General features: G+C 38.7%; 1 protein-coding gene across 3 annotated transcripts in view; it reads right to left on the bottom strand.

Annotated features, from left to right (window-relative positions):
* Nucleotides 1–24,664, bottom strand: part of LOC117433319 (formin-like protein 1) — an 81,606-nt gene that overhangs the window by 25,244 nt on the left and 31,698 nt on the right. For all 3 annotated transcript variants that reach the window (XM_059006626.1, XM_059006625.1, XM_034055454.3), the window contains exons 2-9: nt 18,131–18,214; nt 12,818–12,901; nt 10,445–10,518; nt 8,651–8,734; nt 6,358–6,501; nt 5,314–5,422; nt 4,935–5,011; nt 4,196–4,289 (exon numbers count right to left, since the gene is read on the bottom strand). In XM_059006626.1, coding sequence (XP_058862609.1) covers nt 4,196–4,289; nt 4,935–5,011; nt 5,314–5,422; nt 6,358–6,501; nt 8,651–8,734; nt 10,445–10,518; nt 12,818–12,901; nt 18,131–18,208 — 744 coding nt within the window. In that variant the 5' untranslated portion in view covers nt 18,209–18,214. The remainder of the gene's footprint in view (nt 1–4,195; nt 4,290–4,934; nt 5,012–5,313; nt 5,423–6,357; nt 6,502–8,650; nt 8,735–10,444; nt 10,519–12,817; nt 12,902–18,130; nt 18,215–24,664) is intronic.

The raw sequence follows: 24,664 nt of genomic DNA, 5'->3' as shown, positions 1-24,664 counted from the left end.
TCATTAAAAATGAATGAATTTTAAAACATTGCTTAGTTGTCCTTGAATTGCAAATTGTGAAGGATTGTGTCATTGAGTCTTCACTACATACAGGATAAATCCATACAGGATAAATGTTTTTCATTTTTCACTTTAAATCTTCTATACAGAAAAAAACATAAAATGAAGGTAAATAAAGTATCCATCTTCCTTTACTGCTCATTACATTGCCCGTGCAAGCAGGTATGCAATGCAACACCTTGTAAAGCTTGTCTTAAAAGCAATTAGAAAACGACTCAGGATCATCAGCCAATCAGCTTCCAGCTCTAGCAGGCTTCTATCAGACAGTAGATGCCTGCTGGAACATCTGGTATTGTCCAGGTAAACTATAAGAAGCTCTGACAAATAAAACAGTTATTTTGTTTAATATGGTAATTTTTTTCCCCTCTAATTCTGTATGTGATCCTTTATGAACATTTTTGGGTATATTTTCCTTAAACATTTTTCAACGGAAGGGTACCCAACTAATCATTACAAGTTCAAGGTAAATGAAGGTTTAAAGTGTTTCTTTAAAGACAATAATTAGAAATTATTAGTTTCTAATAGTGATAGTTCCCTCTCGATGAAGGCTGACTGCATGGATGTTGGCCTTGTACGTATAACTCCAGCCGCGGTCAACTACCACATGGGAGAACCTTCATTGACGGGACCTATTGCTTAATTAGAAAATGGATCAGAGATTTCCTTTAACCTGATTGGTCAATATAAGGTCCCCAATCTCTTGTAAAGGACCTTGAATGTTATCATTCAAACTATGTTTAATCACTGTTTCAATCAATCCACCAGAAAATGCATAAATGCAGTATTAATGTATGTATTCTACCCTTATTTCTGCTTGATGAAAGAAAATATGCGTGCACACCCTTTGATGTTGTCTGTTAAATGTAGAATAAGTCTGCTTCCTGCTGTCCTATGCTTTCAATCAACCTGTCTAGGATTACTTTCAGCAACTTTATTTCAGCATATCATTATAACAACACAGGTACTGTGCTTTCTTCTAAGATTCTTTTAGTGTTGAGTTATTATTTAGGCCATTGGAAATACCTGGGATACGCTGGGATACTGAAGCCTGCAAGGCTACCAGACCACATTCTCAGCAGACCGCATTACCGAATATTGAGGAAAACGTTGGTATTCATTAGCAAAAAAAACTAGTGCTGCATAAAATCACGAAAAAAAAAAAAATGAAAAACTTGAAATGTTATTATTTTAACGCAGCCATTTTCTCATAGCAATAGCACCCTCATAAGAGGCTGTTAGCCTCTGGAAAGGCCCTTCCATTATGTTAAATTCCCTCACATTTGTCTCAGGCATTTGATGGTAAAGCCCTCTTCTTTGGGCTCTATTGCTTTATTAGAATTGTATCAAATAATTATGACATTCCATGAAAATATAATATTATATAAATAAAATGTAAAATTCAACCTCAGTCTCTCTTAGATTGCAAGATAGATGCACGACTAGAGCGTAAAATTCACCCTCAGTGACGGTCGCCCCTGTCTTTAATCATCAATATAGCAAGGGCAACACTTTGGATATTCAAAAGCACTGCATCACCATAGGTGACTTATGGCCTTTGATCTTGTTTGCAATTTAAACTTGAATGTCTCCAGGAGCTCTGGAAAGCCCAAGATAAAACTTGAGGAGTACATTATTATATATTATATGTAGTACTGTATCCACAAAGCTAACACGCTCTGTAATTTAAAACTTGAGGAGTACATTATTATATATTATATGAAGTACTGTATCCACAAAGCTAACACGCTCTGTAATTTGATGAATGTGTGTTTAATGTGAAACTAAATCCAAAGACCTGAGAAATTCTGCCAGTCTTCCCCCACCCCGTCTACCCAATAAAAGTAATCAGTGATGTTCAATAACCCCCTTCCCTCCCCGCATCCTTATTGATAAATAATGCAGACGTGTCGCCTGCCAGCTGTAGCCCAGCACAATACCCCAGAGCACCCATCTCCGCTTACTGAAACTCAGCCCACGCTGCCGAAACCCGAGGCCTGCACTGGTACCTGCCGACCTGCCCACACCACCCTGCACTGGGGTTCAGACAATCCTGTCTCTGATGGAATATGACTGTCTTCTTATGATAATAATAAAAAAAAGGGATCAAAAATAGTTTTCAGGAACAATCACCTAAAAATTTACAAACCATCTCAAAATGACTCAAACATTCCCAAATTAAGCGTTTCTTCCAGGAGCTTCAAGCTTCCAAGAAGGAGCTATGGGGGCCGTCTATTCTGGGCATTTCCTTACTCTACATCGTCTACTCTTCCTAGACCCTAAGACAGAAATGATCTTACATGCATAGAATCACATCTGGGCATTTCCTTACTCTACATCGTCTACTCTTCCTAGACCCTAAGACAGAAATGATCTTACATGCATAGAATCACATCTGGGCATTTCCTTACTCTACATCGTCTACTCTTCCTAGACCCTAAGATAGAAATGAATAGCTTTGCTACAATGCACAAACTGAAGCATTCAAAGATGTCTGCTGTGCAACACTGGGAATCTAATCCAGTCTGAAAGCTGGCTGCGTGCCACAAGTGTAATTGGATTGAAAAAGAATCAATTCATTTGTACCACTTCACTCAATAACAGCTTGCGTGAGGTTACATACAGTTTATATCTAGGATTAAAATCCCCAGCTTTCAAGCTATCCCTTCCAGCATGGGTGGAAAATTGTAAACTACAAAGAAACAAAATTATTCAAGTAAATCTAATATGGATTATATAATAGTGTATTTCTTATTTTGATAATGGTGAATTTGATATCTTTCTTAGCTATTAATGAAAAATAATTATCGATCGCTCCCTTCAGACAGTTCAATGCTATACTATATTATACTTCAAGAGATCATATTGCCTGCAATTTGCTCATAAAGGAAAATATAGGCCAAGTAGCCTTTGCTGTCTTGACTTTGAGAGAGTACATAAGCTCAGGACTGAATAGCAGAATTTAGTTCCGCTACAGAATGTAATTCGGTCATATAAATAAAAATAGAACCACTCATGAACGTGCATGTGTATGGGAGGGGAAGTGGCTAGTGAATGTAGTAATGTATGTATGAATGTACCCAGCCTGCCCTTCCCATCCTCATGTAAACTCCACACCTGCTCACTCCACAGGGAGAGGGACAAGAAGTTGGTCGTGTGCTATCAGCTAGCTGAGTTTCTCTGCAGGAAAACCTCTCCAGTCATGGTGCTAACACTGTGTATGCCTGGGGAACAGCTGGGATAACAGCTGAGGGAGGTCAGCCCGTCCCACTGGGAGAACCACCACCCTGACACAGTGAGGAATGGCGAGAATCTTGACCACCTCATTCTTAGCATGCATTAGTCTTAGACCTTCGGATGGGTCTGGGCAGGGAATGTAGCTTGTGAAAGCTTAAAAGCTGTGTGGTCCAGGTGCTAGGTTTGCATTTCAAAAGCACCTACTCCAAAAAGGTTAATTTGGGGCACAAACTGTTTATGGTGTATATAGCCCACAATGCGTAGCTCCCGGCACAGGCAGGTATGTCCTGTCTGTTTGTAGGTTTCTGTAGCACTTGTCTTTGCTTGTCACAATACGTTGCACACATCTGCAGGTTCAATTCATCACTGCCAGTGTTTTGGGGTTTTTTTTTCAAACGTTGTTCTTCAAAGGACACACAGGAGACTGTCTTGATGGACATGTTAGTCTATGGAACGACAGTACTGAGGGATGGGTCTGCTTCCAGTAAAATACTTCACACAACAAGTTTAACATTAACATCAAGCCACGTTGCTGATGCTGAATCATTGGGATCCTTTAAAATCTGACTTGATTGCTCAACTGCTAGGTACTGGATGATCATTGATCAGCCCAATGGCCTCCTCTCGATCGTACACTTTCTTATGCTATTCAACCATATTTTGAAATGGACATTATGTTCTAGAGCAAATGTTCTGTCGCTGATATTGGGGAGCAAAGTGATGGCAAAAGGATTTAAATCGTTTTTTTAAACAGTGCAACTGTATCTCCTGCTGATATATATACAGTATATATATAAAATAAATGCTGTATTTAAAAAATGTAACTTGATACTGTCTGTACTTTTCTTTATAAATACAATTATTGAAAATAGCAAAGAACTATGGTTTTGTGGACTCTCACCTCCTTGAAGTTATCGAAGGCGGACAGAATAATGTCATGTCCTCCTCGCACCAGACACACCGCTGCCAGGAGCTCCAGCACCAGCGCTTTCGTCCTACAGGGTGGAAAACAAAGATAAACCATTTGCAGACTAGAAGACCTCACAGAGGTCACCCTAACCAATACAGTACAGAAACCTGGACCAGAGGACACTGCTGGAAACTAAGTAGAGACAGACTTAGGACAGAGGGAAGGACACTTCTTCACACAGAATATCGAGAGGGTATGGAATGGGCTGCCTAGTCATGTTGTTGAGACAGAATCACTTGGACCCTTTAAGACCCAGCTTGACAAAGTTCTGCTATCAGTCAGCTACTCAGGATATGCTGAATGGCCTCCTCTCGTTTGTAAACTTGCTTACGTTCTTATGATAAGAACATATCACTGATAAGAATTGTGGATATAATTAACCTTTATTAAATGTTTTCGTGTTGTAACTAAACCAAAACAAAAACTGAATTACTACAAGCGTGACTAATGAAGTAATTGCAGATCTGATCAGACTGTGAGGACAATACTTAATGGTGTTTCCCCCCTTGTATAAAGTTTCTCTATCCTTATGCACCCACTCAAAACTGGCACTCAGTTAAGGCTGACCTGTTGCAAGTTCCTGGAATGAGACTTCTGTTCTAAGCACCCAAACCTGGACTTTCTCGCCATATCAGACTCAAACTTGCATTGTTTGAATCCGCTCACTGACCTGGCGTTCTTGTTGTTGAGGCTCAGCGTAATCTCGTTCACACAGCGCGGGTGGGTCATCACCAGGGTGAACCCTGACTGGGGAGGGGGGAGAACACATTCTTACTGCTTACAAGTTGCAACCCAAATCCACCAGCTATCCCAAATTTTCCAATGGTGTCAGACAGCACCCCTTACGTTTAAACAATCGGCAAGCATATTAATGGTTCCAGAATAATATTATACTAAATTAAGTTTAGTATCATGGATTTAGCAGGGTGTGTAGTTTTCATATTTACAGGACTAGTTTATGCTGTTTACAGCATGTGTAGATACTCCTCAGATATGTAGGCTATTCTAACTAGAACCCAAGGCTGCTGCCCCCCCATTGGCAGTGGTACCTGGTAGTTCATGATGGCACGCAGGCACATGATGCAGACGTGGACGTCGTCCTTTTGGCTGACAATGCGAGAGTTGCGCAGGGCCTTCCTGCTGTGCATTGAGTTAATCCTGCAGGGAGGAAGAGGAGGAGGTAACACATCAAAACTGAGCTATATTAAACACACCTGAGCTGCATTCCACTGAGCTCTGCCAGCATCTGGGAGGGGATTCAAATGGAATTTTTGCATACTCTTTGTCAAATACTTTCCAAGAAAGTATTTCGACTATAATTTGAATAGCATTTAAAATAAGAGACACACATTTGTAATTAACTTCCTATTCCATTTGCACTGAAGTGGATTTTTAGGATTACTTGCTGAAATCCAAAACATCAGACAGAAAGGTGGTTCTGAAACCCTTTAACCCAAACTAATACCGTTCACTCCTGTTAATCCGAGTTTCAGTAATTCGTGTTTCGATAATCTGTGCGATTTAATACAGTACATTATCAAAATGTATTAGTGCAGAAATCAGCTGATCTATGCAGAAGCGGGTATTTGCGCTCTTATTAGTGTGAAAATCAGTGTATCTGTGTGGAAGCGGATGATCATCAGTTAATTTAATTCAATTCAATTGAGTACAGTATAGTGCAAGCCAACGGACAGTACTGTATTGTAGTTAATTAAACCAGTGACAAGCGAGCAGAAAGCAGATTTAAGACTCTCTTAGCCTGGCAGCTGAATATAAAGAGCAGTTACGACAATTAAAGACTCAGAGCAAGATCAGTGACTTTTTTAAACCAGCTCTCTCTGCCTCCAAACAACACTGATTATGTACAGTATATATTTTGACCATTGTTGGGACATTGTATTTTATTTGTATTATTTCATTTTTTCGAGTTTTCAATTAACAGCGCAGGGGTTTCCCAAACACGAAAGTCAATTTCGGTTAATCCGTGTTTTACACTAATTCAGTCCGAATCCGCACAGATTAACGGGGGTCTACTGTATTAGATAGTGAGATTTCAATGATTACTGGACACATGCTCTCATGCCCTGACTCACCTGACAGTGAGCTGCCGGGTGGATTTGGATGAGCTGTGGGTGGGGGAATTGCCAGCGCTCTTGCTCAGGTCTTCAACTGATCTGTCCAGGGACTTCCCCTTTTCAGGAGTCAGGCCACCGTTATCCACACTCTCAATGTCATATCTGCAGAGACACGCATGTGAGGCAGGAAATAAACAAAAACAGAGTATACAGAACACAAGTAACAGTCTATGCCTCCTATTCTATACATATGGTTGCAATTTCTTTTTAAAGTGATTGTAGCTTAAAAAATGATTTAATAATTATTATCTGTTTAGTACTACCTTTTGCTAAATAGTTCTCAAATGTGTAGTTTTGAATGATATACAAACACATATTTCAATTTGAAAACATGGTGTCTGGTGCTACAATAGTTCTGTTTTCATGCTTTGTTGAGGAAATCTGTTACGCTTGCACTTCCTCAGTCAATAGGGGAAGCAGCTGAAGTGCATGACTGGAAAGATTTAGGGAATTATTTAGTTTTCGACAATCACTTAAACTGGGAGATGTGTCCCAGCTTAAACTTTGGGGGTCACGATATCTCACGATAGCTCACGATATCTCCAAAGAGACATAAATATATTTTAATTGTAGAGGTGCCAGCAATCTATTGAGCAAAGTGAAACTAAAAAGATAAAGTAGGTACAGAACTGAAGGCTGTCATGCAGACAATTAGCAAATGAGAAAAGAAAATGCAATAGGAAGTCAGTCAGTGAACCACTGATATACAGTGCAGTTGAAGCCAGCTCTGTATGGACGGGTTGTGCCAAACTGTTCAAGGAATTCATATTTTAAATATTGCCTCTATGATCATTGATCATTGTCTGCTTTACGTTCTTTCACTCAAAGTACTACCAAGCACTTTATAAGACTATAAATGTGTTTTTCAACCGAACTAATTTATTTAACTTAGTTCATATCTTCTTATCAGCACTTGGTAATATACAATTTTACGTTAGTTATACATCACGCACATGCCAAGTCTCGTGATTTTAGTGTGAGAGACACACAAACGTACATGTTAACCTGCCTTTCAAGCGCAGGCTTTCTTACTGTATCTTACACATTGAAATGTGGTCTTTAAAACAGACAAGTAAAATGTGGTCTTAGACATGCAGTGGCAATGTGTTACATGACATTAAAGCGCCCATGAAAATATCAAAATAAATGCAGTTATTTACAAATACATTACGAAAGCAGTTTAGCAGTGCAATCTTTATTGTGCATAGTTTAAATGTGCAGAGTGTGCCAGTGTCCCCGCTGTCACAGGCACTGCATTGATCATCACCACTCTCTCTTATCAATAGCTCCTGTGCAGCACTGCAGTGTAATGTTGTTTACAAAAAGCCTCCGTCACAAAAAATGACAGCTGCCATGATTTCCATTTGTTGCAGTCTATCGGGGCCACAGAATGCAGCCTCTGAAACGTGATTCTTGAACTGATCAGCACTGTTTTTAAGATATTAAGTGCTGACTCCCTTAAAAAGTTTACCACTGTAAATTTGTATGGTCATTTTGTATTTTTCCCATGGTTATCTATGTATTTTCCATAGTTTACCATGATTTTAAATGTCGTTTAATATGCTTTTACCATACTTCTCTGAGTTTTACAGGTACATGCTTACAGTATATATGATTTACTGTGATTTCACTTTGCTTTGTTAAACTTTGCAATACTTTTACTATGAAAAACTTTTATAAGTGCTGTGCTAGTTTCCAGTTAAAAGATGTTTCGACTGAAGTATATTTTTCCTTTTATAATATTATAATTTAAAACTTTGAAACAAGTCAAGCTGACAAATGTTTCGGTAATGCTTTTGTTCCTTAAAGTTTAAAAATGAATTTCGCAGTGAGAGAACATACAGTTAGACTCAGTTAGGCATACAGTTAGGCACTAACCACAGAATACTTGTTACTTGTACATGCATGTACGACTTACAAAATACTCTGAATATAATCACATACCTAAAAGGATTGTGAATTCTGTTTTTGTGTATTGTAAACCCAGTAGAATATGAAGAATAGGAACATCAAGACCAATATTGGAGAGAATGTCCTGTGATGTCAGCACACCGATAAATGCATAAGACTACATTTCGCTTTTTACATGCTAATGTTATTCATTATTTAATGAAAATGGTTCATCAGGTTAAAATTATCCCACTGACCCGGCACCTTGTTCTCCCTGCCATATATGTGCCTAGTATAACAATAGTGGCTGCCACATCCCATTGCTTCCTGAGGTTGACCATATTAGCTGCAGTATACTCACGTGACAGAGCACTGAGCGAAGGATAGGTAGTCCACCAGCACATCGAGGCCTCTGTTCTCTTCATTGAGGAACTCCTGAGCCCATCTGGGGAAAGAGGGAGGGATAGCTGTCAGGGAACAACCAGCGCAGGAGGACAAAGCAAGAGGGCATTGGAAAAGGGGGCTGTAAGGGGACAGCCAGGGCAGGAGACCAAAGCAAGGGGCATTGGAAAAGGGGTCTGTAAGGGGACAGCCAGGGCAGGAGACCAAAGCAATGGGGCATTGGAAAAGGTGGTTGTAAGGGATCAGCCAGGGCAGGAGACCAAAGCAAGGGGCATTGGAAAAGGTGTCTCTAAGGGGACAGCCAGGGCAGGAGACCAAAGCAAGGGGCATTGGAAAAGGTGTCTCTAAGGGGACAGCCAGGGCAGGAGACCAAAGCAATGGGGCATTGGAATATATATATATATATATATATATATATATATATATATATATTTAATTTGTTTTTTTATGTTTTTATCATTTTCTTTATCCTGGGTTTTAATTTTACTAATGCATTGTACAGTAAACATGGTGGGAATAACAATGGACAAGCACATTTTGTGGTCATACAAAGGCCACAGATTTGAAGCATAATATTGACATGTGTAAGTTTTGATTATATGACACTAGTCTGCCTCTTAGCGGAGGGTCCGGCTAGGTGAATGAACCAGCTGGGAGCAAAAAGGGGTTTTCAGCATATTAGGGGAGAGAATTAACAAGATAGTACAGGACTATTTAAATTACAGCTATGGACAAAAGTTTTTCACCACCTAGAATTTTAGGATTGAGACATAATTGAAAAAAAAAACCCTGATATGAACATAATTTAGGTATTTTATTTATCATGTAATCAAAGAAACTACAAAATAATATCGCAAATGTCTACCGGAAGCCATAATAGTAGTACTGTATTTCATGTTAGATTTTGAAAAACTACAACATGGACTCATCTCTCCCTACACCCCCACTCGACCTCTCCGCTCCGCCTGCACTAGAAGACTGGCTCTACCTCCGCTACGCTCCCCTGCCTCCCGAGCCCGCTCCTTCTCCACCCTTGCTCCGCAGTGGTGGAACGACCTTCCTACAGATGTCAGGACTGCCCAGTCCCTGACCACATTCCGGCGCCTCCTTAAGACTCACCTCTTCAAACAGCACCTGTAGAACTCCTCTGTTGTATCCTGGGACACTATCACCCTTCATTTAAATATGCTTTATTTTGCTCTTATCTGCCCCCTATTTTACTGCATTTAATCCTGTACCTCAGAATATTGTAATCTCCCAAGTGTTTAATCTGTAGTATTTTGTACTTAATCATATCCTGATGTAACTATCACTACTTAATCATATCCTGATGTAACTTTCACTATTATCTGCTGTATTATTGAATTGTGGTTTGTCACACTTGAGAATTATTGTATTTCTTGTTCTTATTGTATGACTTATATTGTAACACTTGAATGTATTTGTATTTGCTTGCGATTGTAAGTCGCCCTGGATAAGGGCGTCTGCTAAGAAATAAATAAATAATAATATGTTAACATAACATTATTCAGCAAGTTTCATTCAACTTCATGAAGCTAAATGAGTTCATTCTATAGGGTGATGCAAAACGTCTGGACAGAGCTGTAGACCTGAGTGGGACAGGGACTACTTACAAGCCCTAAAATCAAATTACTTTATTGGGTTGTGTTTTTCTAAAAAAAACTAATCCTTCTAGGCAATTTGGAGTAAAGAGCTTTGGGAATCTCTGTCCAGTTCAGTGTCCACTACTCACCCAATGTGGTTAGTTCGAAGGGAGATCTCCAGCTCTCTAAGAACCTGTGTTGATTCCTGCACCAGTCTCTTAAACTGAAACAGAGGAAAGGTTTTGTTCTGTGTTCATTCTTTTGGTAATGTAGTTTCCATGAAAAGGTGAAGGACAGTAGCACTGGTTGCAGTCAGGCACTGGCAGGCACATTGACAGCTTTCCCTCACTACTGGAGCACCTCAGAACTGACATGCTGTATTTAATCAATCTATACCCTGCTGGGATAGGCCACTGCTGGGGAATCTCTGCTAACTGCATCAACCACCTAGTTGTGGTTATCATGGCATTACCACTAAAACTAAAAGGGTGGTATGAACACCCATATGAAAAGTTATTATATGCAATTTCTACCTCTCTATTCCTATAGGAAAACAAACATTGAATAATTCACTTCTGCTTTAAATACCATAAACTTGGGGCATTCTTTCTGATCATGTGTTGCCATTTATGATCACATTCTTGCAGCCACCTCTTTAAGCCATCTAAGATTACCATTAAGGAGCTGTTTAGTCACAGCACTTAGTCATTATGTCTGGAATTCCCTTTCTAGTGTAATATTTTTGTTCCTGGGTAGTAAGTGTTATTTCCTAATTCCTTATGCCTCAAAAGTAGAGAAAATGGCTATTATTCCCCACAAACTTTGCTTTTGTGACCAGGACAGTGATATTTTGAAATGTACCTATTTCCAATGAGAAAACGGGCGAATTTGTGTCTTTTTGTTCACATAAAGTCAGAAAAAAACAACATATGAATCCAAATTAACATGTATTTATACTAAAGTAATACAAAAATGACTACAAAAGATTTAGAAGTGAGTAGTTTTTCGAGATTTACGTTTATACTGTAAATCACTTTCACGAATCAGCCCCCAAATGTAGTCTCCCATCATGTTCTCGTTATACTGTCCTTGGTAGCGGCGTTCAAAGTCCAGTATATCTTGGTGGAAGCGCTCGCCTTGCTCCTCCGAGTACGCTCCCATGTTCTCCTTGAATTTATCAAGATAAGCATCAAGGATATGGACTTTGAGGGACATCTACAGCCCATTGTGCCGTAGTTCTTCACCAGAGTCTCAACCAGCTCCACATAGTTTTCGGCCTTGTGATTGCCCAGGAAGCCCAGAACCACTGCGACAAAGCTGTTCCAAGCCGCTTTCTCCTTACTAGTGAGCTTCTTGGGGAATTCATTGCACTACAGGATCTTCTTTATCTGTGGTTTGACGAAGACACCGGCTTTGACCTTTGCCTCAGACAGCTTAGGGAAGAAGTCTTGAAGGTACTTGAAGGCTGCCGACTCCTTATCTAGAGCTCTGACAAATTGTTTCATAAGGCCCAATTTGCAGTGGTGGCATCAGCACCTTCCGGGGGTCCACCAGTGGCTCCCACTTGACGTTGTTCCTCCCCACAGAGAACTCGGTCCGCTGTGGCCAGTCCCGCCTGTGGTAGTGCGCCTTGGTGTCCCTGCTGTCCCAAAGGCAAAAATAGCAGGGAAACTTGGTAAAACCGCCTTGGCGACCCATCAGGAATGCCACCATTTTGAAGTCTCCTATGACCTTGATGCCATCTCAGAAAAATGCAGATATGTATCCACTTAGGCAGCTGGAACTAAACTGAACTGGTGGGCTTAAGGCCCCTGTATTTATACTACTATTTATATTACTGGAAAATTCTAGAAAGTTCTAGAAGTTACTCCAAGTTTACTCAGCACTGAATCTATCTGGAATGTTCTGGAAAATAGGTACATTTCAAAATATCACTGTCCTGGCCACAAAAGCAAAGTTTGTGGGGAATAATAGCCATTTTCTATACTTTTGAGGCATAAGCAATTAGGAAATAACACTTACTACCCAGGAACCAAAAAAAAAAAAAAAGAATTGTTACACGGTGTATTCACAGCGCACTAGGGATATATAGGTCATATTTATGGCCTATCCATTTTGCTTATTTACTACAGTAGAGTTGCTTTTGGTTTATAAAGCACCCAGGGATTATTGTACTGTGCATAAAGCATGCGTACCATATATATGTATAGATATAGAGAGAGAGACAGAGAGAATATTGTATAGGGGGCTGTATGATACAAGCTGATATCCACTCCACAATAGGGTGTGGCTACCCAAGAGTGGGCTTACTGGCCGCTCTGACCTTAAATGGTTGAAAATCAGCTTATATCTTACACAGCACCCTGTAATGTACTTTTTAAAAATATATTGCTAAGCAAGAACAATTAAACAGTATATCCAATTTTAATGAAACTATCTGATACAAAGACATTTCAGATGGCTGTACCACATCATTTTCTGCTCTGTTTTATAAGTGAGATTGGTACAGGTATACAACTCACCTTGCGGCCCAGCACCCCCTGGTCCAGGTAGCTCTTCAGTTTGTAGATGTAGGCAGAAGGGGGGTTCTTCACCTGAAAGCGCTCCTGAGAACAAGAGGACACAGTCAGTGTGAGAGACCTGCTCTCCTCCACACGCCCTGAGAAGGATTCAACTGCCCTCCCCCAAGAGGACACAGTCAGTGTGAGAGACCTGCTCTCCTCCACACGCCCTGAGAAGGATTCAACTGCCCTCCCCCAAGAGGACACAGTCAGTGTGAGAGACCTGCTCTCCTCCACACGCCCTGAGAAGGATTCAACTCCCCTCCCCCAAGAGGCAGCCTGCTATGGAGATCAGTGGTACCTGAGGTACCAGAGCTTAAGATTAAGCAGAGGGATAGCATTTTTGTTTCTAGACCTAATGTACTGACATTGATTTACAGTAGCTTCCATCTATGCGCTTCAAGTTCTCATCTGCTTGTGGGTTTCATGCCTTATTATTGTTGTCGGTAGCTGCCTGCCGACCTTTGCCCAGCCATGTTTTAACATACTCTTCAGGTCTGAACTATACCAGTGGCGGGCCGACTAAGCTCATGAACAGGAGTGATGACCCTGTTGTTGCTCAGAGTGCTCATTTTTTGGTGTTTCGTCATTTGGGGTGTTAAAAAAAACTGTGTATTTTTCTTACTCCTACAGAGATGTCACATCCTAAATTATACCGTTACAGTACACTTTTGTCATTCAATTCATGGAACAAGAAAGTGTTTTTTTATTGTACAGGTTGGGTATATAGTGTTCTTTTTTGCAGCAACAAAAAAACATGTTTTTTTTTTGGTTTTTTTGGAATAAGCTTCATCATTTTCAAACTGCAATTCTCGCCTGTCAAACACAAAGGTACCACTTCTATAATGGATCAGTGTGAAGTATCTGAAATGGTGCTTGATTTGATAAACCTATACCTGTCGGGATAAGGGACAGCTAGATCACTTTTGTAGGTTTTATTCTGGCATTACTATGGATAGGTGTGTAAATGAACTCCAGGGTGATTCCCCAGTAATGAGCAGTGCTCTTAAACATCCAGCTGGGGCTTATCCCAGCAAGGTAGAGGATGATCAGATTAACCAAACTTGTTTTGAAAAGCTGGCGTCAGTCAACTAAACATCTTATTGTCGTTGAGTATAACAAATCTACTGAATGATAAGACGGGTAAATTCTGCAGTTTATTGTGAAAATAAGACACAAGCATGTGACATTACTCTAAAAATAAATTAAAAAGGAAATTAAGAACTGTCTCTAACAGCGCAGCTTTCTTATAAGTCAAAATTGCCTTAATAAAAACACAGGCTTCAGGTTACCTAGCAACAAACACCTGATCCTGAAAACTGCTCAAAATTCATATAGGTCTCTGAAGAAAAAAAATTCTAACAATAGTAAATGAAATCCAGGGGGGTTAGATATTTTTAATTTCTCCTCTCTGACAGATTCATTAATTTTAGACTTTTTTTAAATGAAAGTTTTAGTTTTTGCAGAGGTACGTCTAGGCCTTTTGGACTATTAACATTTTGAGGATGTGCATAATACTGCTAAAGCTCCTAAGTTGGGGGCCATGGGTCAGTATGTGAAAGATATTAGTCTCAGTAGTAAACTCTTGAGTCTGTATTTGGGAGTGTTCAAGTTTTACAACACTAAGTCTGGGGCAATTTTAGAACCCCCCCCTCTCTCCCTCTGGCTCATTGTCAACCATAATCAAATGCTTAAACCTGCCTCCACTGTTTTCTGTCAGTGACAACCTCCTGTGAATAAGTAATGCTTGAACGCCTCCTTTCTTTAGAGAGGATTTTCCCCTTGTCTGTGACACATCATTTTCATAGCTGCCTTACAAAACAGTAATACCTACACATTAGTGACACATGCATGGCATTTAGGAGTGAGAGCAATCTATTAAAATGTTGGGGGGGGGGGGGGGGGGGCGTTCCTATATAGTCATAATTAATATTGACTGGGCTGCATAGACAAGCATTTCCCAGGTACAGAATGAATACTGAGGCCACTCAGACTTTGATGGCACCCATACATTAGTTTAGTTATTTATGTCAATACATTAAGATTGAACATTTTTTTTAATTTTACACTAATTTGGATTATATTAATGGAGTATTTCAATAAAAAAAGTTGTACTATAACATAGTTTTGCTGTTGGGTTGGTCATTCAGGAAAGCAAATGTTCATATTTATTCAACACCTGTATGTAGAAATCAGAGTCCTTTATTGAAATCCACTAGATGTAAATACATACAGTAAACTACATCTCATTTTAAAACAATATGGACCAGGGCTACTGGTTTTTTAAATGTTTCCTATTTAAAATTTTCACTCAATGGCCAATATACAGGATTTTCCTGAAACCATAATCTAGTAATGATGTATTTATTAGCAGTTTATATTAATAGTAGTTTATCACGGTGATTTTTTTCTACAATACCATAAATTTCACAATAATTTTTAAATGTGCAGTTTTGAAAGAAACATGTGTTGTAGCTAAGAGGTATTTTCATTTAAAAACATGACTTCTGGTGTTACACTGAGTTAAGGTTCTTAGTTTGCTTGTCTTCCAGGAAGTCTGTTACTGTGTGTCTTTGGAGTCCCTGTTTGCTAAAACATGTGCTTCTTTCAAAACTGCACATCTGAAACATAGTGTGCATGGGAAATGCATTGCATTATGTTAGTTACAATGACATTAGCATGCTTTCACTTCTTCTACAATGGTTTACTTTGTTTTTACTATAGGGACCTAAGGCAGGGCTGAAGCCCTGCACATGTAATAATGTAGGGTCTGGATGATGTTTTGATTGGTTCAGTTAAACAATAGAACAGGCTTGGAACAAAAAACAGGAGTGGAAGGGCCCATTTTGGCCACCCCTAGTGTCAGTGTGTTGTAAATAAAGTTAGTGATATTTGAATATAAGTTTGGTACAGGTGGTGTTAAATTCCCATCCTTGCAGAATCCATGTGCGGATTGTGGTCGCACTCACATGGGATAAATGATTGGAGCTAGTGGCTTTGTTCTGGGCTCTTGTTCAGGATACATGCCGGAGCATGTGTTCTGCATGGTTCAGCCCTGCGATTGCTTCAGCTCCAGTGCTTTATTTTGGGTGATTTTTGTTTACATGTTTTGTTTAATTTGTTGTTAAATAAATGTGCATTAAAAAGCACTAAACTAAAAGCTGCAATCTCCTGTCTTCTGGGTATGCTGTTCCTGCCGAGAGCCAGCCTTGACTGTCCAGCTACACAACCACAAGGCATAAGAATGAAACAGTATAATAAGTGTATGTACTTATAATTCAAGACCATTATAAGTATTTAACTGCTTTAACCTAGTGTAGCAATGTAATGCCATATTAAGAGCATTTCTTATGGTTGAATATAAGTTACTGCCAATTCTTATATCTTTATTTTATGTTACTTATTTCTATTTGTTTATTTGCTTCTAGCCTATGTGACTAACTCGCCTCTCACACCTCTGCAAGCTCAATGTCCCATCATGGATAATTAGCACACGCCCACTCCTCTTAATGTGGCCATTAAGAGACCAGGGGTGGAGTCCACACTCTGGTATATGTAGTGAATCTTAAATCATTTTAAATCAAACCGTTTGTCATTGAATTTAAGTTTCTTTTAGTATTTCTAGCATTACTGCCAAGAAACCCAACAAAAAACAAAGGTGTCTTACGTCTATAGTGTCATAAATGCGATAGATTATGATATTAACAGGAAATCATTACATTAACATTTTTGATAATAACAGTTTGAAAAACATATTTGTGTTGCTATGTTTTGTGAACTACAGAAATAACCAGTGGAAACTTCCCCAGTGTCATCCGTTTCTGCCACAGACAAGAATCAGAAGGAAGTGACAGAGCTGTGTTATTTCAAGGTGATATCCGTTACCATGGTACAAAACAGCTTGTTTACAGGTGATATCTGTTACCATGGTAAAAAAACAGCTTGTTTAGAGGTGATATGTGTTACCATGGTAAAAAAAAACAACTTGTTTAGAGGTGAACGGCCATACAACTTAAATCTAAAAGCCATTTTCAAGAACAACTTGCTATGTGTTTGAATACCTCAGTTATCTGGTGTGGTCTTCTTGTTTTAGAAGACGTTGTATATTATTTTCTGTTGCAGTTACATCCTAGTGCCTTTTTTTAAAACTCCGAAATATAAAGTGTCTCTAGAGCGCATGCAACAGGATGGACCCTGCGCACCGCAAGCGAGCATCTGAACCACAGTGCAAAAAAGACTGTTTCTTCTACGTCATTCGTCATTCGTGGTTTTAGATCTTAACCTCATCTTCTCTCACCGACAGCGGACAGGACTGAATCCGTACGGCAGTGTAACACACAACATTGCCCGTACACTCACACATCTCTGCTTGACTAGAGTGTAAGGGTAATGGTACATACTTTATAGAGAAGACAGAGCAAAACATTATTTAAAAACAAATAAACAAAAACAAAAATGGTACACAAAGTGATTTAAACAACAAGAAGTATACATTACTTAAATTGACATATTTTATTCCCATACCTAGCTGCCTTTTAAGGCTTTTACCATCAAAATATGACTACATTCTAGTTTATCTTTAAATTGCATTGAATTAATGAATGTCTTTACAATTCAATGCATTTGCTTAATGATGTACTACATTTAGAAATCAAGAGAATAACATCCAGAATAGTTTCCATTGACACTCTTTAGCGAGGAGGACAGGTGGGAAGTGAAGATTAATGTCAAGGTGGGAAGTGAAGATAAATGTCACGGGCCCTTCTTGGAAATGTCCACATGCTCAGGAAACTAATTAGAACTCTTTTACTGTCACAAACACCCTTAAACATTTTTAAACCTAAATATTGTTAAATATGGAATAGAGAGTAGAGTTTATGGACTGAGACTGAAAGGGAGTGTGTATAACCCTGTACACAGACACTCATAGTCCTAAAACTCATATACTGCTTTATTGTTAATAATACTGTTAAGTGGCTGACGTACGCGGACGATTGTGATGTCACCACTTTGAATGGACCTTGCAGTTGTATGGAATTCTGAGAGGTGCCTCAGGTATTGATTTTTTAAAGCAGGTGATGTCAACCATACCGATACTAATCATACGACTCAACTCAAAATGCTATGGTTGATGTCATAAATTGGGTTTCTCTGTGATGTAGAATACAGCTGATGAGCTGATTAAACATTCACTCCGATTGGCTGAAAGATCCTCCTTTAATAACCGTTCTTGTTTTTAGGCACGTCCTGCGTACACACACCAGCAACTCTTACCTGATCACAGACCAGCTCCCATTTCTTCTCATTGTCATACTGGCTGAGAAGTTTCATCTTGTCTGGAGGCAAATTCATTGAATTCTGGAAAAATAAAACAGAAAGAAAACCATTAGGGTGAATATTATTGCAAGGAAACCCATTTCCTCTCTCCAACAGGAGAACTATAAGATTTCTGATGTTAAGGTCATTTCCCCAAAAATGCTGTAGTTAAATGCAATCCAGTTTCACTCACCTCCTACCTTCACTACCCACTTGATATATGGGAAGAGTCTACACAAACCAAACTGGTTGCTTCACATCCTAAGCATTATTGCTTGAGTGTAGGCTTGCCACAATATGAAAATTACACGATACAATAACCATGGGAGTAAATCTCACAATAAAAACTGAATATGGAAAATGGAATGTTGCACATTTTTGCTCTACTGTTGTGTTTTTGTTAGTTTGGTTCCTTACCACTGCAGACCTGTATAGAGGTATCAAAACTCACAGACAGCAGACCAGTACAGTTTTTATTTTTTTTATTTTAATTTATTTTTCACTATGAAACTGGAGCTATTGTATTAGTACTTTAGGGTTATATTTGTAAAACTAGTATTGACACTATTAATATCTTGGTAAATTAATAAATTGTATTATTCTGGCATCTCAACGTTTTATTTTTTGTTTGCTGCTTAATGACTCTGTTTATGATGCTCAATACTATCTATTGAATAACTAATTAAGCTACAGGGTGCATCCAGTGTGCCAGGAGATATTAGTCTTCAGAATGAATACAACTCAACAAAACAACTCTGTGTGAGTAAAGAAAACAATTATTTGACCAGTGTGTGTAGAACTGGGGTCTTAGGCCCTGTCCACACTATGCCTTTAAACCGGCTTAAAAGTGCTGAATACGGTTAGCGTCTACACTACGCAGCGTTTAATACCGTACTCGAGAACCAGACTCGAGACCACCTCAGGAGTGGTTCTAAATTAGATCGCTAGCGTCCAGTTCCCTTAGTCCCGCCTCTTCTCACTCCCTATTGACTTTGTCCTCCCCAGTTCTTCGTAAAGCTGAAAGCTATTGGCTGACCTTGACATACAATTATACAAATGTGGCACATTTACTTTCTAACAATCAAGACTTTCATTTGACAAGCATTTTGTCGGGCCTCATTATCATAACGTATTCTATTATCATAACGCCTAAACACCTATTATAATTGTACGATTTTAATCCATCAAAAATTAAACCTGCTGAATCTCTGGAACCGCCAAAAAAGAAACACAAAACTGGGTGTAAAAAATGGAAGGAAAAGAAATGAAAATAAAAAAAAAAACTGCAATAAGCACACTCAAATTTTCTATGTAAATTTAAAAATGATTATTTTTGTAAATGGTCTGTTCTGTTTTCTGTTAATTGTGCAGTAGGCTACAGTAAAAAAGAAAATACACTAAAATCATTTAGTTTTAATTTAAAATAATCTTTTACTATTTTCACACAGTACAGTAATGTGTAAAATGCAGCAGCATGATTTATTTTGTGTTACCAGTAGGATAAAGTAAAAAGAAAGTGCGCTACAGGTATTAATTTGATTTTACTACTGTATTTATTACAAAATTAATATTTTATTTGTCCGGTTTAGCGAGGGACTACTGATTATGAAAACCTTTTTGATAGAAAAGTATTTTTGATTTGGTGGTGATAGTGGGGAGTCCACTGGAGGTCCATTGCCCAGAGCCCACAAAAACCTGGCACTGGTGCTGGCCCTGGAATGATGTATGGAATGCATCATTCAATAAATATGAATCACAATTACAGTTTAATGAAATCCAGTCTCATCTCTACTCCCCCCTGTTAGGTGACCTTTATCTCTTGGTCTGCAGAGGCTGCATCCTCTGGTATCACTTCCTGCTGAACACAGTCCGTTATGACATAATTTCCTTTTTCTTCTTTGCATATTGAGTAAAGGTGCATTTTAAGGGAAGTAACCAAAGGCTGAACACTGAAATAAATGCCTTTGGTTTTACAGTTTCATCATCTTAGTCCAGTCCCTACAAAAGCAAAATAAAGGTTTCCAGCATTTTTGATAGCAATCAAAACTCATAATCTTTATTCTATGGTTGTGAATCAATTTGCAAGGAGAGATTGGTCTCAATTTAATGTGGACAGCAGTTACTCCATATGTCAAAAGCACCCTTTTTTTGGTTTAATAGGCCCAAGATTAAATCTGGTAATCCAGTCATAGTACTTGAGCTTTTGGGGCCATTTGTTTTAAAGTGTGCCTAATTAATTAATTAGCAATTGATTGCTAATTTAATACCTTTATGTTTGGAATTAACTCTGACATAGGAGAGTATAGCAAAGAGTAGAAGTGATGTTTCTATCTTTGTAACAAGAGGAACTGCAATAGCAATATATTGTTCTCACTATAGTTTCAGGTACAATACAGATACAAATAAATGATTTTGAAAGCAGAACCCATTAACTTCATTACCTATGTTCTTTCTATACAAATAGTGTCTGACTTATGCCCCTCCCTGCTCTCTTTTTTCATTAATTTGACTGGTTGTTTATGGAGTATTGTAAAACACAATGACCACATGATCTGGGTCAAAGTCCTTGTACCTGATGTAACAGGGTTGGCTTTCTTTACACTTTATTTTGTATTAATAATGATTTAAGATGTGTTATTTTTGATTGCACTTTGATTATTTTATATTGGTATGTAAGAGAGAGAGAGAGAGAGAGAGAGAGAGAGAGAGAGAGAGAGAGAGAGCTGGGAGGACGTTCAGGATAACGAGCTGCTTGTGTGAGCATGGACGCCCAATCTCAGTATAGAGTGTATAAGCAAGTAATGTCAGTATATAGTGTATTTGTCTGAGTATACAGTGCATGCGTCTCAGTATATTGTGTATGCATCTCAGTATATTGTGTATGCGTCTCAGTATATAGTGTATGTGAATATCAGTGGGTGAATTATGTCCCAAATGGCACCTCATACGAGCCGTATGTGAAGTTTATAAACTGTAGCGTATACTGGCGGTGGTGTGTATCCGCATATAGCAATTGTAGCTCATGTGTTTCTGCTGCTGCTGCATTCTTAGCCCACCGGCTCTGACTGTAGTGAGAGGGTAGGGGGAGATCTAGAATGGCTCCTATGTGATTGTTTAGCCTGTAAATTAAAAATCCAGTTCCTTTCTTTGATAGCTGTGAGAATAGAATTCTTTAACCAATGGAGGTGATTGGGGACTCGCTAGGTTTTCTTCCCTGTTTGGAGCTCTGATTTATTTTGATTTGATTATATTTCGTTGATCGAATCCTCAACCACATCTCCAATTATCAATGTAACTAAATCTGGATTGTTTTGTTCTGCTTAGGTGCCCTTCAGTGCTTTACAGCCTGTGATGCTGACTTGTGAACGACAGTGTCTGTAATTTGTGTAGCTGATGTTAACTAATATGCCTCTGTTTTTATGAAGCCCTGCAAAATGATCAATTTGATATAATCACTGGTTGTAAATGCAAAAAGCATATTTTATCTTATAAATAAAAACATTGAGCTCCATTTTGCTTGTCCTCTGCTTTTCTTGTGGTTCATGCATTGCTCTTTCCCAATAAAATAACCTGTGCTGTTAAACTAGTGTAACATTGGGAAACATTACATTTGAGTTGCATGGCATGGTGGTGGCTTAACCTGAGCATAGTTGCCCCCGCTGTAGCTGTGCTCCCCCCTATACTTGTTCGACTTCAATTGAACCCCCCCCCCCCACACACACACACACACACACACTATACACTCTGCTTTGTAATGAAATATAATGGTTACCGTCCTGCTTCATTAACTTCTGTGGCCAACAATATTTAATTTAAATGTAATTGACTATACTTTTGCCCTCCAAACCAACCAAATATTCAATATAATAATACAATACTAATAATACAATGGTTACCGTAAGTACTTAGGACTTGTGTGGTAGTTTCTATACGCTCTGTATCACTACTGTCTGCTTTGCCCTTGTGAATTTCCAGCCTTGTTGTGCTGAACTTTCTGTACAGAAGTGCCCAGCCCAGTGTTTGATCAGGGACCACAATCTCAGTCCCAGTGGCACAAACGTTCTATATTAATACAGAGAATTTGTCCTATATTTCACAGCTCAAAAAAACCCAACTGCATTTCAACAGCCTGAGGCCTTTTTCTGTTCCCAAAATAAGCACAGGCACCTGCACTTGCCCGCATTTAGCTTTGCCTCTTACATTTCTTCCTATTGCAAAACTGGGATAGGCAACAAGAGACCTGCATTCAAGGACAAATATGCACCCTACTTACTTTGTAAACTTTCTGCAACTGTAGCTTTATATCAGACAGGACTGATATAACCCTGTTAGCCAGTACTGGGTTTTGATTTCTGTAACCAAATACCTGTGATCTACTCTACAAAGACATCATAATTCCTATATGTATCTGATTGTGATTTGTTTTACTGCCATGTTAAAATTCAAAATAATTTTCACAAGAGCTGTTCCACATATTAAACACAAATTTGGAGCGACTTTAGGTTATAATTTGCATCTCAGGGTTCAGAACTATTATTTGAATACATTAAGAAATGTAGTCTTTCAATACTTTTTTTTGTTTGCAGGTTGTAGTCAGGGGTGTTCCGTTAATAAATCCATATTCACTGTCACGAATGAGGAGTTTCAAGAGGAATGACAAGCAGCTTCCAAGGGGGGAAAGATGTATCCCTACAGATTTCCATTCGGCATTGCTGATACACATCCCAATGCTGTTTGCTATATTGTATATAGGTCATACAGAAAAGGACAACAGTTCATCCCCTCCCCCTCAAAACAGCCACTATCCCAGCTCACAATCAATAATGCCAATGATATTACCCTACAGAAACCTTTAACCTAAAAACTATTGCACAGTGGCCCTGATACAGCAGCACACTGCTGGTACCATGCTACTGCAATAGAGTACCAGTGTGTACTGGCTCATATAATATTATGTGCCAAACAGTGATATTGTTATCCCTCTGGTTCATACATATTATAGCTACAGGTATCCCTGTGCTGCCATTTCCTCTTAATACAAAACTATTGCATTGCTATTCAAAATCAGTTGGCAGGTGTTTGTCAGGGTGAGATCCTGACATGGATTTTTTTTCAAGTATTTCTCTTAGGAGGAAATTAACAGCATGAAAGCATGCACCACTTCTTTTTTTTTACCAACAAAAGGCAACAGATATGTTCTAAGAATGAAATGACACACAGTGTCTTTTTAAAGCACTCAATTACGACAGCCTTTTCAATAATACTGATGAAACATTTTGGCCAGGAAAAAAGAAAATCTGGAAAATGTGGGGGTACATAGGTTACAACAAAAATAGATTTGAATGCAAAATGAGAACTAACGGCAGATGATAAAATAAATAATAACAGCTAGAACCTGTGTGGAGGATTGTGAATTGTATCTAAGCTCATGAAAGGGATAAGGTGTTCTTTATTCAAACACCATGGTACACCACCCTTCTGGTGTGGTGCTCAATAAACCAGGTCCTGCTGGACCAGGGCCACACAATTCTGGGTCTTCCAGGTGTTTTTTGCACATATATCCTTAACTACTATTGAACCAATTTAAACTCCTTCCAGTTCTTCATTGGGTAAATAATTAATAATACCCTAAAAACCCAGGAAGCCTCAGGATCTTGATGCTCAGATTTTTTAACCCTTGCTCTGGACCAATGTGTTGTCATCTTGGTTGTACTCACACTCTGCCGAAATAATATTCAGATTTAAATGTAACCTTAGCTTGTCAAATGACTGTCTTAATCCAGTCCATGCCTTGTAGATCCTGACTCCCAACCTACAGTACTGCAAATGAATCGAGATACTTAGGCTATCATTTGACACATCTGATACAGAATTTCAGCATTGAATTGACTGTTTCTGAAACCCCTATGCAAAAACATTATTGATATATGATTGGAATAGACCTCGATTCTAACAGTATAAACAGGGAACCGATGAATACGAGACATTGATGAACAAAAACAAAGCATCCCGGGGGGCATAGTGTAAGGAGAATGGCAACTCTCGTAAACTGAATGCATGGATAAATAGATGGTTGAAAAATGGAGGAACCATGTGAGATTTAAATAATTCCGCTTTCAGAACAGTTAAAAAGATAATAATTGTGAACAGAAACAAGGCATCCCTGGGGGCATAATCTAAGAAAGTCACATCAGATCTAATAGTTTGTAAAGATGAAGTAAAATGGATATGTTAAAAGGTTGATATCAGTGATGGCCAAAATGTAGCAGTGAAATGTTACATTTCTACTGGACACTGAGTATGAAGTCAATATCTCAAAGCATTAGGTCTTCATCAACTAGAAACCAAAAGTCACATGACTCAAATATGGCATTGATTTTGCCCAAGGAATTTCCACAAAGTTTATTAGAAATGATCAGTTGATTTTAGTGGATTTACATACAAGCTCTACTCACAGGGATGCTTAATAATGAAAGATGACCGAGAGAACCA

The sequence above is a fragment of the Acipenser ruthenus genome, chromosome 33 (assembly GCF_902713425.1).
Source record: "Acipenser ruthenus chromosome 33, fAciRut3.2 maternal haplotype, whole genome shotgun sequence".
NCBI classification, from domain to species: Eukaryota; Metazoa; Chordata; class Actinopteri; order Acipenseriformes; family Acipenseridae; genus Acipenser; species Acipenser ruthenus.
Note: the sequence above shows the minus strand (reverse complement) of the source record. Positions and strands in the feature narration are given on the sequence as shown.